The sequence below is a fragment of the Portunus trituberculatus genome, chromosome 46 (genome assembly GCF_017591435.1).
Source record: "Portunus trituberculatus isolate SZX2019 chromosome 46, ASM1759143v1, whole genome shotgun sequence".
Taxonomy (NCBI): Eukaryota; Metazoa; Arthropoda; class Malacostraca; order Decapoda; family Portunidae; genus Portunus; species Portunus trituberculatus.
Window position 1 is genome coordinate 23,153,831 of NC_059300.1, and position 18,591 is coordinate 23,172,421.

Genomic DNA, 18,591 nt, shown 5'->3' on the forward strand with positions numbered 1-18,591 from the left:
CGAACTGGAAATTTTCAGATATCCTCATTCCTCTCACAGATGCCGAAAGTGTTGCCGAAATTTCTTCCGCTTTTATTCGGTGTGTGGTGGATGAAAAGTGGGAATTTACTCTCTCTCATCGTTACCTAAGATCTTACTTAGCTTAGGTTGTTATTTATCCTTTATATAATATTCTCATCAGCATTATATCAGGTGCTACTTGGTCACTTGACCTTGAAATGAGTTGTCAAGCTTCTGCATGTTTAATTCAATGTTAGGCTAGGTATTATACTTTCCAACAATGTCACCAATCTCTTCAGAACAAACAACACGTAGCTTGTTCATGAAAATTATAATACAACGATGAGCCATCATGACATGCATTGCCATTGTGTCCCGAGGGGTCGAGGGCCCGAGATTCAAGGCCGCAATGACTGGTGGGAAAGAAGAGTCCGACTCCGGTCACCTATAGGGATTGATGCAGTTATTGTAGAAGCGGAAGGTGATACAGTCCTTTGGGTGTTATTGGATTTATTCCACGAAGGTCAAGTTGGATGGAGACATAGTATGTGTACTTATAGTAAGAAGGACGCTGCATGACGTCACAAAAATTAAGCTGACTCACCGCTGCCCTTATAATCCCTACTCCCAAGTCGCCACTCCCCACTGCCCCCCTTCCCACCCGCTCATTGTTATAATTCGCTTTTGCTATCATAAGTAATCACGAATCCGATTACTTGGCCTGGTGGCTTCGTGGGATTCGTGTACTTCTAGCAACTAGTTTCTTTCAGCAGCCGCTAGCCGGTAATCAATTGCTATTGCTAACCGTGCTAGCCTGCCAGGTTGCAGGGATTCGTTGGCGGCCGCAAGATAATCTCAGTTCTCAGAGAATCTCAGGATCCCCTTCTCACCGCCACCGGCAGTTACTGCACATGCACTAATCTCGCTCACCATGATTCCATTTGCCGACTTTTTTACACAATCTTCACCAAAGCACAGAAAATTCACCAATCGGCTAAAAAAAAATAAATAAATAAATAAAATAAATAAATAAAAAGACGCAACACCAAAACGGCAAACACAAATAATTTTACGGATATTCTTTCAATTTATTATGCCAAAGTAGTACGAGTATGATTATTATGATATCATACATAGTGTATTAATTCAAGACGGGTTCACACGTGTCAATATGCGACTGAAATTGCAAGTCGCTAGAAGTATCGACTGACCAAAGCAAACAGTATTATTTTACAAAACAGGAAAACTGTGTGAGAAGAAAACTAGTTAGATATTAGGAAGTGCACATTTTGTTAGACATTTTTCTCAGATGCATTTTCTTCCTCAAACTATTAATAGGTTAGGTTAGGATAACTTTGTGTCATATCACTAAATTCACTAATTCATTACATCATTGTTCAATATGTTCAACCCTAAGAAACTTAGCTTAACATAACACAAACTTAAATGATATAACCTAACATAATGTAAGACTATTCATGTAGCTTTGAATGTAGTAGTGTCTGCAAAACAAAACTAAGTAAATAAATAAAAAAATAAAGTAAAAAAATAACTAATTAATGGGTGTGTTTTTACAGAGTCAAGAAGGATCATAACAAGTACATCCGGGAAACCCATCAGACTGGTGGTGGGCCACCACCAGCCCCACCAAAACCAGCTGATGAGGTAACGCTGGTCGTACAGCTGATCCTCAATAATAGGCTGCCAGTACCTGACGACATCTTTGATAGTGAATTTGTAGAAGCATGCGTACTGGCCCGACTCAATTCCACAGCACTGGAATGTGGTGAGTTGAAAAACCTATTTTTTATTAACTTTTTAACATGTTTAAAATAAAAACTAAAAAAAAACAGGAGTGCATGCATGGCTTTCAAGTCATTATGGTCCCACACCCTTGTCACACCAGCCCCACAACCGACACTCCTGCCCCAATACCACGACGATGAACAATTACACATTTTGTTAACCTTACCTAACCTAACCAGATGTGTAGTTTCAATGTTTTTCAAGTAAATATAATTGCTAGCAAGAACGTGCAATTGTTCATCACAGAGGTACATTGAGCCGCAGAACTGGCTTCCCATGCATGTGGAATATGTAAAACAAACTTTTTACTTAATATATCATAATATAATATAAATATATAATTTTGTGTTTACAGCTGACACACCTGAAGCTGCAGGACAGCAGCCAGCACAAGATCTGGTCTTGGACAACCCTGGCAGTCCACTTATCATCAGGAGTGAGGACTGTGGTATGTCAGTTATTCATATTTTAAGTAATAGCTATTAACAATACTTTCTTCTCATTGGTTATTGAAAGTACAATTTATTGCCACTGGGAAGTACTATCGGCTGGTTGGCGGATGTGAATGTATTGTAAACAAACAACTACTCAATAAGATGTCTTCCTCTGGTGACGATGACGATTACGATCAAACTAAATCATCACAAGTATTCAATCATCACCTCCAACACCCTGCATAGAGGGAATATCTAAGAAATCATCGGAGAGTGGCAGTTATCTCCGGTTTGCGTAAGCTTTTTTTTTTTTTTTGCTGTAGATTTCTCTTTCAGGGTCCCAGATGTGCTCTTTTTCTCTCAACAACTCCAAAATCTTCTCTATATATTTACATCACATTTTTAAACCTTTCTGTGACGTCACAACGTAAACAAAGTCACAAATCGACTGAACAAGACCACCATGTTCGGAAACTACCGACTTGCAATTTCAGTCTCAAATTGACACATGTGAACCCGCCTTAAGGCGGGGAGGAACTTGGAGGAAAGGGAAGGAAGACATTTGGTGGGTAGCTGTTTGTTTACATTCACTTAATTCCCGCCAACCAGCCGATACTTCCCAGTTGCCATTTGTGAACGCGTTCCGAATTTCCGAGTTCCGACTAGAAGGGGTCAGTCGATACTTCTAGCGACTTGCAATTTCAGTCGCATATTGACACGTGTGAACCCGTCTTGAATTAATACACTATGTATGATATCATAATAATCATACTCGTACTACTTTGGCATAATAAATTGAAAGAATATCCGTAAAATTATTTGTGTTTGCCGTTTTGGTGTTGCGTCTTTTTATTTATTTATTTTATTTATTTATTTTTTTTTTTTTTAGCCGATTGGTGAATTTTCTGTGCTTTGGTGAAGATTGTGTAAAAAAGTCGGCAAATGGAATCATGGTGAGCGAGATTAGTGCATGTGCAGTAACTGCCGGTGGCGGTGAGAAGGGGATCCTGAGATTCTCTGAGAACTGAGAATATCTTGCGGCCAACGAATCCCTGCAACCTGGCAGGCTAGCACGGTTAGCAATAGCAATTGATTACCGGCTGGCGGCTGCTGAAAAACTAGTTGCTAAGTACACGAATCACGAAGCCACCAGGCCAAGTAATCGGATTCGTGATTACTTATGATAGCAAAAGCGAATTATAACAATGAGCGGGTGGGAAGGGGGCAGTGGGGAGTGGCGACTTGGGAGTAGGGAGTATAAGGGCAGCGGTGCGTCAGCTTAATTTTGTGACGTCTTACTATGTATGCCGGTTTTGGAAGCTACCACTATTTCTGATACAACACATCAATTATTCCCTGGCGTAATACTATGAGTGTAGAAGGGCCTTGACACTGGGTGAGCTCGGGGTAATTCACCGCCAAAATGTTTTTGGTTGATGGGATCCAAGGATTCTATATTCCTTGATGGGATCCCGCGCGCTCCGTAACCCCGCCCACTTTTACCATATATGGAAATTCGGATAAAGCAGTTGGGTTATTCCCCGACGTAAAAGTCTGAGTGTAGAAGAGCCTGTAGGGGAAAGGCTGGCTGGGTGACCAGTAGACAACCGTGGTGGATAACATATGAACCAACGATAGCGTCCACAACCGCTCGAGGCGGACGAAAAAAGACAAGAGGTACACTGCTGAGTCTTGAACTACGAAGCCCAGCAGCCATGGCGATGTGTTACGGGGGGAGAGGGGGCTAGGTTAGTGATCCTGTCGCCAAAGTTATATTGAATTTGCTTGTGTTGAGGCCAAGAAGCATGGAAGGGGATGAGCATGGTCCATATATACAAGGTCATCCATCGGTTGGCTTATTTTGGTCTCGGGCGCACAGAATCGTAAAGTGAGCCCAGCAGTTAACGTTTGCCTGTGGTTCGTATGCTTGAATTTGAATTTTCTTTCACCCCCCCGTCACAGCCTCTTTTTGTGGATGCATGAGCTTACCATTCTGCTCTGTTACTACCTATTACGAGACCTAGAAAACTAATTAGTAAGGCCCAAATCTCAGTTATTTGTGTCTTAGCGAGGGAGAATAAGTCAAATCAAGAAATTACCGCGAACACTGGCATAGCTCTCAGAACTGTTCAACGTTGGACCAAAATTATTTATCGTGAGGGAGGAAGAGACGCTTTGCTACCACCTCACAAGCCTGAGCTAATTCTGGATGAGTTAGATGGGTGTATGGAAAAGTGGGATGTAGATATCGTTTTGTCTTTCTTTTTTGGCATTGTGGCAGCAATGCACAGCACAACTATTGGGCATTCCCACCTCTCACCTAGGTCCACCAAAGCTGGAAAACACTACATTATCTCATTTGTATGTATGATTTACTGTCTACATTTTCGCGGCCCAGTATTGCAAGTCTGTTAAGGTCACATATATGTTAGGCAGCCTAAAAACATGGACATAAGACTGAAAATAAGGAGCGTAACTTGGGCGTTCCCATGTATTTTCAATGGACGGTTTGCAATGTTTTAGTTGTAAGGGGGGTAGGGGCAGCAGCGGACCAATAGCGCGCTGGCTTCACTTTTGTGACGTCATGCCGCCTCCTTGTAATATAACTTCCTTGGTTTACAACCATGTGTGTGGACGCCGACTATCAGGTATTTTTTCGAGTATTAAAACGAACTTTTGCGTTCGAGTATTCTTGTATTAAGACATTCGAGTATTGAGTCTCCTAAACAGTTTGTTCTAATTTATCAAGCTATCATCATATTGCTTTAATTTCCTACTCATCAGTTTTTTTTAATCTGTTCTTAGCAGGATGATTCTTAAACATGCATCACTTCACAAACCTCTATCTGTTTTCAGTAAGGCTGCCATCAAAGCCACTTTACTGGTGATATGACTTTCCTTTATGAGTTTTGGTTATTATCTTTTGTTGTTGCCTTTGACAAATCAAAAGCTTTTGATAAAGTCTGGCACAAAAGCTTGGATTTCTAAAGTACCCCTTTACAGTTTCTATCCTCTCTGGAACTTCATCTAGTTACCTTTCTGACTTCTATATTGCTGTGGTAAACAAGCACTGTTCTTACCTTTGAATTATTAACAGTGCTATTCTTCAGGGTTCTGTCCTGTGACTCACTCTCCTTTTATTCATCAACGATATTCTAAATCAAACTTCTTGTTCTATCCACTCCTAAGCTGATGATACCACCCTGCATTTTTCCATATATTTTCATAGATGACAAACTCTTCAGAAAGTAAACAGAGTATACTGGAAGGCCATAGAACACCTGACTTCTAATCTCTAAAAAATTTCTAATTGGGACAAAGCAAACAGTATTGTTCAATGCCTAAAAAATGCAATTCCTCTATTTATTAAATCAATACAACCTTCCAGAGAACTATGAATGTATTGCTGGAGTTTACTGGAATGCTGTTCCAGCACCTCTACAAACTCTGGTAGTACTGCTTTATGAGTTTTAGCATACATTATTTTTTTCATTTTTGCTTTAGAATAACGGAATTGTTAATATTTTTGGAAGCAATTTCATTTACAACTCAAAATTCACAAAGAAAGTATATTTCCTAAATGCAGTTTACAAGATTTATTAGTGTGATCTCTTGCATATATATATATATATATATATATATATATATATATATATATATATATATATATATATATATATATATATATATATATATATATTTATTTATTTATTTATTTTTTTTTTTTCACTACATCTACTTTCATTTAGATACAAGATGTGTTTCATTGTTTGAATTTCACATATTTACATATTTGACAAAACAAAAGAGAATGAATATGGAGAGAGAGAGAGAGAGAGAGAGAGAGAGAGAGAGAGAGAGAGAGAGAGGTAATAGCAAAAACTGATTCTATGAAGTTAGGTATTTTGAGTCTTCTCCAGTTTTTCTAATTCCCTTTCCCCCCCCATAGGCATAGGAAGTCCGGTTCTTTCAGGGGGGACAAGATACCATTTGCCCGAATTTTACCCATATACCTAATATAAATAAATCAATGTTTTCCATTTTGTATATTTTAGCAGCTGAAATTTTTATAAAAAGCAATATTAGGCCGGGAACACACAAGCAATTTCGTGGTGCCACAAGGCACAAAGTCTCTCATATGTTCCCAGCCTAAAGCACTATAAAAGAAAACATGTAATTCCACATTGATATCAGGATGAACCTCAGAATAAGTATATCTCTACCATGATGTCTACCATAAATATCGATTATGGATTCTGTATTCCTTTCAATATTCAGTACTGCTAGGCTAGATAGTCTTTCCTGTCCCATTGTTGATTGCTGGTATGACTCAAGTCTTTTTTTTTTTTTATTTATTTATACCATGTGGGCTTTTTACAGGAATTTATGGGCTAAAGGGGATACTTTTTTTAGGGTACCTCCTATCTTAAAGCCCACCTGCTAGGAAACCGTTGCCCCGAGTGAGGAAGCCCAACCTACACTTAGACTGTGGACAGGATTCGAACCCGTGCGCTTGGAGACCCCTAGAACCCATGGTTCTACTGCGCTTTGCAGACATGAGAACGATTTCTCTGCTGAGCATGATGTTGCTGGGATGGTGGCTAGTATCTTGGCTGCTGGTGAGAAGTGGGACAAAGTGGAAGACAAAAATTGAAAACTAGGAACTTCACAATTTTACTTGTAGTCTTAGGCCGACAATCAGTTTCAAGGTTTTGATAAGTACTTTGTTCTGCCTTTGAACTATCCTCTTCCAGTTTGTAGAAATCAGTTATTACCTTATAGATGTCATCACCAACATCTCCCATCAAAATTTTTGTCAAAGATGTAAGGAGATTTGAGCACCCACTATCAAATCTTTTATGCATCTCAGTTACAACCCTGTCAAGTGCATCATAATAAATTTCAATTGTTGCTTTTTGTTTGTCGGCCACTTTGTCTTTTCTTGCTTGGTTCTCTCCTGTTAAGGCCAGCAGCCTCCTTGATGGCTTTTTTTTCTTTTCTTCTTTTCCAGTGGAGTGGCATTGTTCTAGGTTGCACATCTGATGTAAACTGGTTAATTTCTTTCTGCAGTTGTCTGTGCTTTCTTTTTTTTCCAGAGTAATGAAAAGTTTTCTTCATCCCTGCATTTCATCAATGTTTTTACAGTGACTTTAGCTGACATAACATCCATGCCCTACCCCTGTGTCTTGACAGTGCATTGGTGTTGCAGAAAATTACTTTAAACACTTCTAAACCAATAATGAATATTAAGTCACATATAGAGGTCAGAAGGCATCCAGCATCAACAGATGTCTTGGCATCTTTCATGTTGATGAGTTCCATCAAGGCTAGTGTTATTCTCACAAGTTGTTGCTCAACACGTGGTACAGTGGAACCATGCACGCTTTGGGGTCTGAGGGGTCTCCAAGTGCACGGGTTCAAATCCTGTCCATGGTCCGAGTGTAGGTTGGGTTTCTCACTCGGGGCAACGGTTTCCTAGCGGGTGGGCTTTCAGATAGGAAGTACCCTAAACAGTATCCCCTTTAGCCCATAAATTCCAGTGAAAAGCCTATAAAAAAAAAAAAAAACTGGCTTTACAGCTTCCCACCGACACGCCTCTCTTGTCTCACCCCCCCCCAGCAAGGTTTGCTTTGGTAGCGTTGATGGGTTGTTTTTTTTTTTTATATATATATTTATTTTCAGCCAACATTATGTTATCTTCAGTGGAAGACTGGCAGTGCTTTCTAATTTAATCATGTTTGGACCCAAAAACCACCAGTCAAGAGGGAGAAAATAAGGGCAATATGTATTGCTTAGAGATAATGAGGCTTATGTGCCATTGACACAGTAATACCACAATTTATTTCAGTCTTTGTAATTTTTTTGCTATTATTTGTGGATGTGTTTTGTAGGTTTTCAGCATATTCTCAAACTTTTGGGGTCATTTTGACTAATTTTGACAGGAATTTCTGATGGAGGTTATTTTGGTTATTCGGGCAAAAATAGGCCTATGTGATCTGTCGGAATTTGAAGATTTGCCCGAATTTCACTTGTTCCTGAGAAATTGAGGGGCCAACTGCCTCCCCTCTCCTCTATGCCTATGTTCCCCCCCATAACTGCTTACTCTTTACAGAGGCTTCCATGAATGGATGAAGTATGGTTCACATGTATGGCAGATTCCACTCACAATTTTTTTAGGCAGGATGGAAGCTTTTCATCTTATCAGCTCTAGATCTCTTCTGATTAACTCTCTTCAGTTTCTTTGTCATCACTGCAATGTAGCATCTCTTGCTATCTTCTGCAGCTATTTTCATGCCAGCTGCTCTTTTGATTTTCCAAACTGCATACCTTACTGCTTCAATTTGGCAATCTCTCTGATGGCTTAGTCATTTATCCCTTTCTCTGGTAAATTTTGGAACTCCTTGCCTGTGTCTGTTTTTCTACTTTTCTATGACTTGAACTCATTCAAATGGGAGAGTCTCAAGTCATTTATTGCCTTGTTTTGATCAATGTTTTTGACTGTTTGAGGACTGGCATCTCCAAGGGCTATTTTTTTTTTTTATCATACTTTTTGTTGTCCTTGGCTGGTTCTCCTACATAAAAAAGTTTGGAAATTAAAGCTGTGCCAGGCTCTATAAAAAATTCTTAACTGTCTAAAGCAACAGGAAAATTTCACCAAAACTGGTTAATGAATAACCAAAATTTAGTAAAGGAAACAGCCTTGATGGAACCCATACTGTTGATCAGCTATAAGGATACAAAATTTTGGAAATAAAACTGCACAGATGTGGGATATTTTTAAGGTTGTAGTAAAGGGTATAGTGATGCAGTGTATCCCTTACAAAGATATAAGGCAGAGAAACAGGAAGCCATTATGGTGGACTCACGAGATAGGTAGACAGATCAGAGAGAAGAAGAGGGCATATAGAGAGTTGCAGAAAAGTGGGGAAGATGTCGATTTGATTAGGTACAGACAGGTCATGGATGATTTGAGTAAGGTTATAAAAAAAAGTAAAAGGCAGGCAGAGATAAAACTAGCTAGAGCTGGAAGTAAAGATCCCAAAAAATTATATAGTTATTACAAGGTCAGTGATAAAAGAAATAAGGATAGGATTGGACCACTCAGAAAAGATGGTGTAGTAGTGGATCAAAATGAAGACATAGTAGAATTATTGAATGAACAATTTTCTTCAGTATTTACTAGGTGAAAGAATAGGAAATCCTGTTACAAACAGTGCGACGAGTAGTTTAAGAGCTTTAGAAAATATTGATATAAAACCGGGAATTATTAGGAAATTTATTCTTGAACTAGACGATAGGAAAGCTAGTGGTCCTGATGAGCTACATGCCAGAGTACTTAGGGAGGGTGTAGACAGTATTTCTGAAGCACTTAAGTTAATCTTTGAAAGATCACTTAGGTTTGCTGAGATACCTCAGGACTGGAAGTTAGCTAATGTTACACCAATATTTAAAAAAGGTAGGAAGGATGATGCGAATAATTATAGACCGATCAGTTTAACTAGTATAGTATGTAAGATACTAGAGAAAATCATTAAGGGTAGTATTTGGGAGCATTTAAATGAGAATAGATTAATTAGAGATACCCAACATGGCTTTAGATCAGGGAGGTCCTGTCTTACAAATTTGCTCGATATCTTAGAATATATTACCAAGGAGTTAGATGATGGAAATAGCATAGATGTTATATATCTAGATTTTAGCAAGGCGTTTGATAAGGTACCACATAGGAGGCTAGTGTACAAATTGAGACTACATGGGATAGGGGTAGGTTAGTTGATTGGATTAGTGAATGGCTTTCTGATAGGAAACAGAGAGTAGTATTAAATGGGGCAATGTCTGAGTGGAAGGAAGTGGTTAGTGGGGTACCCCAAGGATCAGTGCTAGGACCTCTTCTTTTCTTGGTGTACATTAACGATTTAGATATAGGAATTAGTAGCAAAGTATCAAAGTTTGCAGATGATACTAAGATAGCATGTGCAGTACAGGGTGAAAAGGACAATTACAGAATACAACAAGACCTGGACAGGCTGATAGCATGGGCAGACAGGTGGCAGATGGAGTTTAATTCTAAAAGTGTCAGGTTATGCATTTAGGTAAAGACAACACAAACTTTAGCTATGAGATGGAGGGATGTTGGCTAGAGGCAGTAGAGGAGGAAAGGATTTAGGAGTAGTGATAGACAGGACTATGAAATTTTCAAAGCAATGTTTAGAAGCAAGAAATAGGGCAAATAGGATCCTGGGTTTTATAAATAGAAATGTTAGTTATAAAAGTAAGGAAGTGGTGCGTAGCTTATATAATTCCTATGTTAGGCCCCATTTAGAGTATTGCATACAGGCCTGGTCACCCCATTATAGGCAGGATATCAACATGTTAGAAGCAGTTCAGAGAAGAGCAACTAGGATGATACCAGCATTAAAGCGCCTGGAGTATAGAGATAGATTAAAGGAATTAAACATGTTTTCATTTGAGAGGAGATGTATAAGAGGGATATGATAGAGTTATTTAAAATGTTCTCAGATACAAACTACATAGATGTGAGATCTTTCTTTACCTTAGAGGAGGGAAGTAGGACTAGAAATCATGGCAGGAAGATTAGAAAGCAAGGCTGCAGGTTAGATATAAGAAAATATTTCTTTAGTCATAGGGTGGTAGACTTCTGGAATGCATTGCCAGAGAGGGTTGTAAATAGCACTAGTTTGACAATGTTTAAAAACAGATTAGATAAGCACTTAAATTTATTAGATTTATAATTATGTATAGCACTGCATGATAGTTTTTATAAGAAATTTACTATAGTTAAACAAGACATGATCCCCATGTATGGGGATCACAGATTGTAGAGGAATTCGCTGCAGGACTTAGCCCTGTTAATGGGCCAAATATTTACAATTAGTATATAATGTATTGTGTACTTGTAAGTGTATCTTTAAGTACTGATGACGAGGTCGCTGTACGACTGATACAGGATAACCTAGATGGGCCCTGGTGGCCCTTTGTTATCCTATTATTTATGTTATGTTATGACAGATGTTTAAGAATCTGGCTGTTGAGGATGCATTCCCAAAAAATGTAGAGGCAGGAATTTAAAGAAATTGGATTGAGAGATTAGAGAGGACTACTTCATGCTACCCATTAAAATCTTTTGCATCAATGTTTTCCATGCCATAGCTGGTCTTACTCATTGCTCAATACCCACAGTTTACCATGCACTTTCTGCATGCATCCATCTGCAGCCAAGAGACTAAGAGAGTGGTGTAAATGAATATGAATGCGAGTTGAGTACATTGTCTTGGCCAAATCTCTTCTTTCATTGGGTAGATAGCCATTGTATATGCAGGTGTGATAGGACAGTCAACCTATGCAAGGTAGATGCTGAGGCTTCAGACAAAACATTAATTAAAATAAGTATAGTACTAGTATATCAGTCAATGATTTGGGTTTCTGCAAATTTACTTGTTGTCAATCACATTTCTTTATTCTGCTAAACTTAGATGACAATCAAAATGCATGAGATAGAGACTTATTAAATGTCTTAGTGAGAGTAGTATGAAACTTGAGCAAAATATTATCACATACTATGATTATCATTGTTGTTCACTTCCTGAAGTATCATTAACATACCAGCATTCATGCATACATACAGTAGACACATTAATTCAATCATAAACATTACATCTTTCTATATAATTATAACCATAATTCATTTTCATGTATCTTACACACTCCATGTCAATCTATTGGAGATAATTTTACTTTAATAAATATTTCAACATAAATTTCACACACATAAAAATATTAACATTCATTTGATCATATTTCATACTATTCAGTTTTCATTAAACATTTTACATCTTGTCATTATAAATGGTTCTCTCCTACAAAGACTAACACTAAAAAATGCCTATTCTACTAGGAAATGTTCTCAAACTGACCAATATCTAAATAAAAAAAATCCAAAATTCTCATTCTTTTATGCATCATATTTACCAGACAGCCAAAATAATTTAATTAATATAACTGACAAAATCATTATTCATAATTACTTCTGCAGCATCCGGTTACCAGTAACATGATATATGTGCTCAAAACATTATCAGATCAGTTTCTCAGAAAATATTCAAAATTTTTGTAAATTTCTTACAAAACAATTTATCATAATCTCAGAGAATAAAAAACTGAAGGTGCTAAGAACTGAACTCTGAAGCTGTACTCAAGTGAGGGGATAAAGGCCTGAATGCCTTATTGTTTGTACTTATGAAGCTGTCAGTGTAAAATTTGAGGAACCCCCACCATCATGCAGAGTGGTGCATTTCCCCAAGAGTATAGGCACAATGTATTATTAGTGCTACATTTTGTGTTTTCATATATGTCAAATATATTTCAAATAGCTAATCAATGTTAACAGATTGGATGACAAGAATTCTACTTATCCTATTAGATGCCATATAATTAATTTCATCCTATTACATGGTAAATATCTAATATTATCCAACTTTAAGTCTTATTCTGTTAGATGCCAAATAATCATTTTATCCTATTTGAAGAAAAATGAGGAATTCATATAAAATTAAAATAACTGCTGTTTAGTTTTTTATTTATTTTTTTTTATTTTTAGGAGGGCTAGCTGAGCGTAGCTTTTCTTTTCTACATGATATCTCTTCTCTACTTGTTACCAAACTTTGCCATCTTGTTGTTCAGGGGAGCCTTCATGAACCTGGTGGAGGCCATGTACTTCTTGATGGGCTCCAGCTCCTCAAAGCGCTTCTGGTAATCTTGCAGGTTCTGAGCATCCTTGAGACAGTCCTTGTCTAACTGCAGGTGTTGGTCTAGTAATTCATACATGATAAAGTCCACAAAGGTGATCTGAATGAAAAATTAACAGATGCATTAACTTTGGAGCTCCTCCTCATGAAAAGCCATGAATTACAACTGTCAAAGAAAGGATTTGTCATGAGTTACAATGTGGTGCTAAACCACTTAACGCTCTCTACGTAAGATTAGCACTCAGGCCTTGGTGATCACTCAATGTCCTGACATAGGTTTGATCATGAACAAGAGCACTTTTCATGGCAAATCCACCTCCACATAGACTTTCCAATATTACCAAGATATTGCAGGGCTGGACAACTCAACCCAACACCACCTATACTCACCTCATCACCAGCAAACCAAGTGTGTGTCCCTAAAAACTTTGAGAACCTTTCGATGGTCTTTGACAGGGCCTGCAGATAGGCATCCTTCCCTGTGTCCTAGAGAGGTAAAAATAAGAACTTAGGAGATGGATAACCAAGATTATCATGTGTTACAGTCTCATAGAAATGATGTATCAATGCACAAATCTTAGAGCACATTAGAAATCGAGGGAAGCTCTATCATAACATACATATGTCACATAGCACAAGCGAACAAAACCATTGCGGAAGTCCATGGCTTGGTTCTCCAGGATGTCAACACGGACTTTTTCCTCCTCAGTCTTACCACAGAGGTCGTGTTTGCGAGCAATGTAGCGCATAATGGCATTGCTCTGTGTTACCTTGATGTCCCCATCAATGTAATAGGGAAGCTGTAAGGAAGATGATGAACATATAAGGTTAATGAGGTGTCAAATGAATGCTTTTTATGCCCAAACACAAGGAGTATGATGGCAGATTTGCTTCAAGTTTGCCACAATGTGAGAAAGGTATGTACTCAAAAGTTAGTCCCACACATTCTGTTCTTCCAAAATCTAATGTAGGTACTATTACAAACACTTCTACTTTACACTTTTGCATAATAATCAATCTCATCCTTTTAACACTTACATTAGGAAAATCAAATCCAAGTGTTTCCTTGATGTCAAACCAACAAGACTTGTCGTAATCAGGAGCTGGACCACATTTGTAATACTTGTCCTCAAACTCCGTCCCTGTGTATTCCAGCAAGAGACGGATGGGCTGGGCAAGCTGCAATGAGAAGGACAATTAATTCCACTAAAAGGTGAAACCACACTAGGGGTGATGCCATGCAAATTATGACAAACTGATGGGGGCAATTCATACTAGGTGGTAAGTGTGATGTGTGGCATGACTCTGCACTCTTCAGTCACCTCTGAATTCTTAACTGCTAAAAAGCGGAAAATGCACAGCTTCAGGAGTCCTTTTGTACACCATTTTGGAGGCTGCTTCCTTAGTTGAACATGGGGAGGAATGGAGTTCTGTTTTTATAATAACAGTATTGTTTCCTATTTTCCACAAGCATGGATGAAGTCTAAAATTGCAGAATATTTGCTCATGTCCATTGAAAATTACTTTCTGACACTAGTAATAATAAGGCTTGGTGTGACCGTGAAGTAATTCCTGTTGCTATGGAATGACTATTAGGGGTCTGTGCACATGATAATCACCAAATACCTTTTGCAAAATGTTCACTGCCACACTGTGAAGCCCTGGAAATTGTATTGGAACCAGTCATAGAATTACATGCCCAGCCACCTCTACTGTGAATGCAGCTTATGATACAGCAAAGCAAGAACTAATTTTCTGATATAAGTACGTATTTAGGATTTTAGGTCAAAACTCTCAAATGTTCTTAGCTCATATCTGCACAAATAAAAAAAAGGTAAGAATGTGATTATTCTTTTCTTAAATGATGTTTTATGTCCAACTATCATCAGAATCAGGAAAAACATTTAAACAACTACATCTTCCTGTGAAAGCCTTAAAAACCTGCAAGTTTCCATCAACATTCGTTTGCAGTAAAAACTTACAAGACATCCTTCCTTTGCCAAATATGGTAATTTGTCCCATTACTTTTTTTTAGAAAATGCAAAATTTGGTCAATCTTTGTATCCCTAGGACCTTGACCAACTAAGCAAAAACAATATAAGATAACCTAACCCTAAAAGTAATCTTACGTAACCTAACCAGAACCTAATGTAGCCGTTTCTGGTGCAATGTGTTGATTTTCAAAAGAATCATAAGCCTGTGATGGCATGGCAAAGTGAGAGTAAAAAAAAAAAAAAAATATATATATATATAGTAAAAAAAAAAAAAAAAAATATATATATATATATATATATATATATATATATATATATATATATATATATATATATATATATATATATATATATATATATATATATATATATATATATATATATATATATATATATATATATATATATATATATATATATATATATATATATATATATATATATATATATATATATATATATATATATATATATATATATATATATATATATATATATATATATATATATATATATATATATATATATATATATATATATATATATATATATATATATATATATATATATATATATATATATATATATATATATATATATATATATATATATATATATATATATATATATATATATATATATATATATAAAAGTGAAGTATATACATTGAGTACACTACTACAATATACAGTCATGTCATGTGCTACTAACGAATAACAATAATAAACATTAACCCAATTGTCACTTAATCAAACCCTTCCATCACAGCGCTTTAAAATATTCATAATTTTCACTGCAACTTCATAACCTTAATATCCAGTAGGGATTAATCTGAAGAATTGGGCCTTGTACTCTATGCACACCACATTTGTATGCTTAGGTAGCCTTCTTACTTTACTATATGTTTGTGAAGGTTTAAATCCATTTTAATTTAGTGTTCACCCAGTACAGCACTCTGTAATTTGAAGTCTAACCTGGTCACTTGATCACCCATGAAGTAATACCAACTATTCCCGACACTGCACTCCTTTACCTCTTAGCCCTCTGGTACACATGTACTAAGACATATACTTGGTATTCCAGTAGCCTATAGCAGTCTATTATGGATTCGTAACAGATCGCAAGGGGGCTGGGGTGGAGGGTTGCAGAACAAGCTACACCCGGCTATGAGTGGAGAGGTTAGGTTTGATTAGATCAAATTTTATTGTTTTTCAAGCTGGCTTCAGATTTTTTATTTAAACTGCAAAATTAAATTGATGTTGGCTTTTCGCACCTAAAAAACCTGCTCTCCCAACAGTTCCCCAAGTTTGTTGCAAGTTGGTGTTAAGAAGGATATTGCTGGCGAAAGGAAAGAACACATTTCACTGAAGTATGTATGTCCAAGTAAAAGTGCTGAGGTAACTAATCATCTTTCAATTTAAACCTATAAATTAAGAAAATTTCGAAGTAAAATTAAGTGTTGTGATTATGAAACTCTCACAACAGCCTTGTCTATCAACTACTTAATTTCATATCTCTAAAACAACCTCAGAAAGAAGGACAAGAAAAGAATTAAAATAACAGTAATGCAAGGCAGGAAATTGTAAACGTACCCCACGAATATCCCAGTAAGCCAGTACAGGTGCCATGTTGTCTCGTCAAAACTAAAGCCGCAAATGGGATGGGAGGTCGAACTGGAAATTTTCAGATATCCCCATTCCTCTCACAGATGCCGAAAGTGTTGCCGAAATTTCTTCCGCTTTTATTCGGTGTGTGGTGGATGAAAAGTGGGAATTTACTCTCTCTCATCGTTACCTAAGATCTTACTTAGCTTAGGTTGTTATTTATCCTTTATATAATATTCTCATCAGCATTATATCAGGTGCTACTTGGTCACTTGACCTTGAAATGAGTTGCCAAGCTTCTGCATGTTTAATTCAATGTTAGGCTAGGTATTATACTTTCCAACAATGTCACCAATCTCTTCAGAACAAACAACACGTAGCTTGTTCATGAAAATTATAATACAACGATGAGCCATCATGACATGCATTGCCATTGTGTCCCGAGGGGTCGAGGGCCCGAGATTCAAGGCCGCAATGACTGGTGGGAAAGAAGAGTCCGACTCCGGTCACCTATAGGGATTGATGCAGTTATTGTAGAAGCGGAAGGTGATACAGTCCTTTGGGTGTTATTGGATTTATTCCACGAAGGTCAAGTTGGATGGAGACATAGTATGTGTACTTATAGTAAGAAGGAGGCTGCATGACGTCACAAAAATTAAGCTGACGCACCGCTGCCCTTATACTCCCTACTCCCAAGTCGCCACTCCCCACTGCCCCCCTTCCCACCCGCTCATTGTTATAATTCGCTTTTGCTATCATAAGTAATCACGAATCCGATTACTTGGCCTGGTGGCTTCGTGGGATTCGTGTACTTCTAGCAACTAGTTTCTTTCAGCAGCCGCTAGCCGGTAATCAATTGCTATTGCTAACCGTGCTAGCCTGCCAGGTTGCAGGGATTCGTTGGCGGCCGCAAGATAATCTCAGTTCTCAGAGAATCTCAGGATCCCCTTCTCACCGCCACCGGCAGTTACTGCACGTGCACTAATCTCGCTCACCATGATTCCATTTGCCGACTATTTTACAATCTTCACCAAAGCACAGAAAATTCACCAATCGGCTAAAAAAAAAAAAAAAAAAAAAAAAAAAAAAAAAGACGCAACACCATAACGGCAAACACAAATAATTTTACGGATATTCTTTCAATTTATTATGCCAAAGTAGTACGAGTATGATTATTATGATATCATACATAGTGTATTAATTCAAGACGGGTTCACACGTGTCAATATGCGACTGAAAGTGCAAGTCGCTAGAAGTATCGACTGAGCCCTTCTAGTCGGAACTCGGAAATTCGGAACGCGTTCACAAATGGCAACTGGGAAGTATCGGCTGGTTGGCGGGAATTAAGTGAATGTAAACAAACAGCTACCCACCAAATGTCTTCCTTCCCTTTCCTCCAAGTTCCTCTCCGCCTTAAGGCGGGTTCACATGTGTCAATTTGAGACTGAAATTGCAAGTCGGTAGTTTCCGAACATGGTGGTCTTGTTCAGTCGATTTGTGACTTTGTTTACGTTGTTACGTCACAGAAAGGTTTAAAAATGTGATGTAAATATATAGAGAAGATTTTGGAGTTGTTGAGAGAAAAAGAGCACATCTGGGACCCTGAAAGAGAAATCTACAGCAAAAAAATAAAAGCTTACGCAAACCGGAGATAGCTGCCACTCTCCGATGATTTCTTAGATATTCCCTCTATGCAGGGTGTTGGAGGTGATGATTGAATACTTGTGATGATTTAGTTTGATCGTAATCGTCATCGTCACCAGAGGAAGACATCTTATTGAGTAGTTGTTTGTTTACAATACATTCACATCCGCCAACCAGCCGATAGTACTTCCCAGTGGCTATATGTGAACGTGTTCCGACTAGAAGGGCTCTGTCCATACTTCTAGCGACTTGCACTTTCAGTCGCATATTGACACATGTGAACCTGCCTTTAGGGTATGCTTATATATATATATATATATATATATATATATATATATATATA

The 18,591-nt window shown here is 37.6% G+C and overlaps 1 protein-coding gene and 1 long non-coding RNA gene across 13 annotated transcripts in view; one reads left to right on the plus strand and one right to left on the minus strand.

The window, feature by feature from the left end:
* LOC123520193 (glutathione S-transferase Mu 3-like) overlaps positions 1–18,591 on the minus strand; it is a 67,903-nt gene that overhangs the window by 12,999 nt on the left and 36,313 nt on the right. For 6 of the 12 annotated variants that reach the window (XM_045282232.1, XM_045282235.1, XM_045282230.1 and 3 more), the window contains exon 10: positions 14,094–14,185. Coding sequence is in view for 6 of the 12 variants with exons in the window: in XM_045282237.1 (XP_045138172.1) it covers positions 12,906–13,106; positions 13,397–13,492; positions 13,627–13,806; positions 14,045–14,185; positions 16,593–16,628 (654 nt within the window). In the remaining 6 variants the exon portion in view is untranslated. Of the gene's footprint in view, positions 1–604; positions 710–11,699; positions 13,107–13,396; positions 13,493–13,626; positions 13,807–14,044; positions 14,186–16,592; positions 17,282–18,591 lie in introns of those variants that run through there. The other 6 variants (XM_045282240.1, XM_045282243.1, XM_045282241.1 and 3 more) reach the window with 4 other exon arrangements.
* The window catches only part of LOC123520194, a 35,020-nt gene continuing 18,018 nt past the window's right edge, over positions 1,590–18,591 (plus strand). The window contains exons 1-2 of the long non-coding RNA XR_006679193.1: positions 1,590–1,786; positions 2,162–2,254. This is a non-coding gene — a long non-coding RNA (uncharacterized LOC123520194). The remainder of the gene's footprint in view (positions 1,787–2,161; positions 2,255–18,591) is intronic.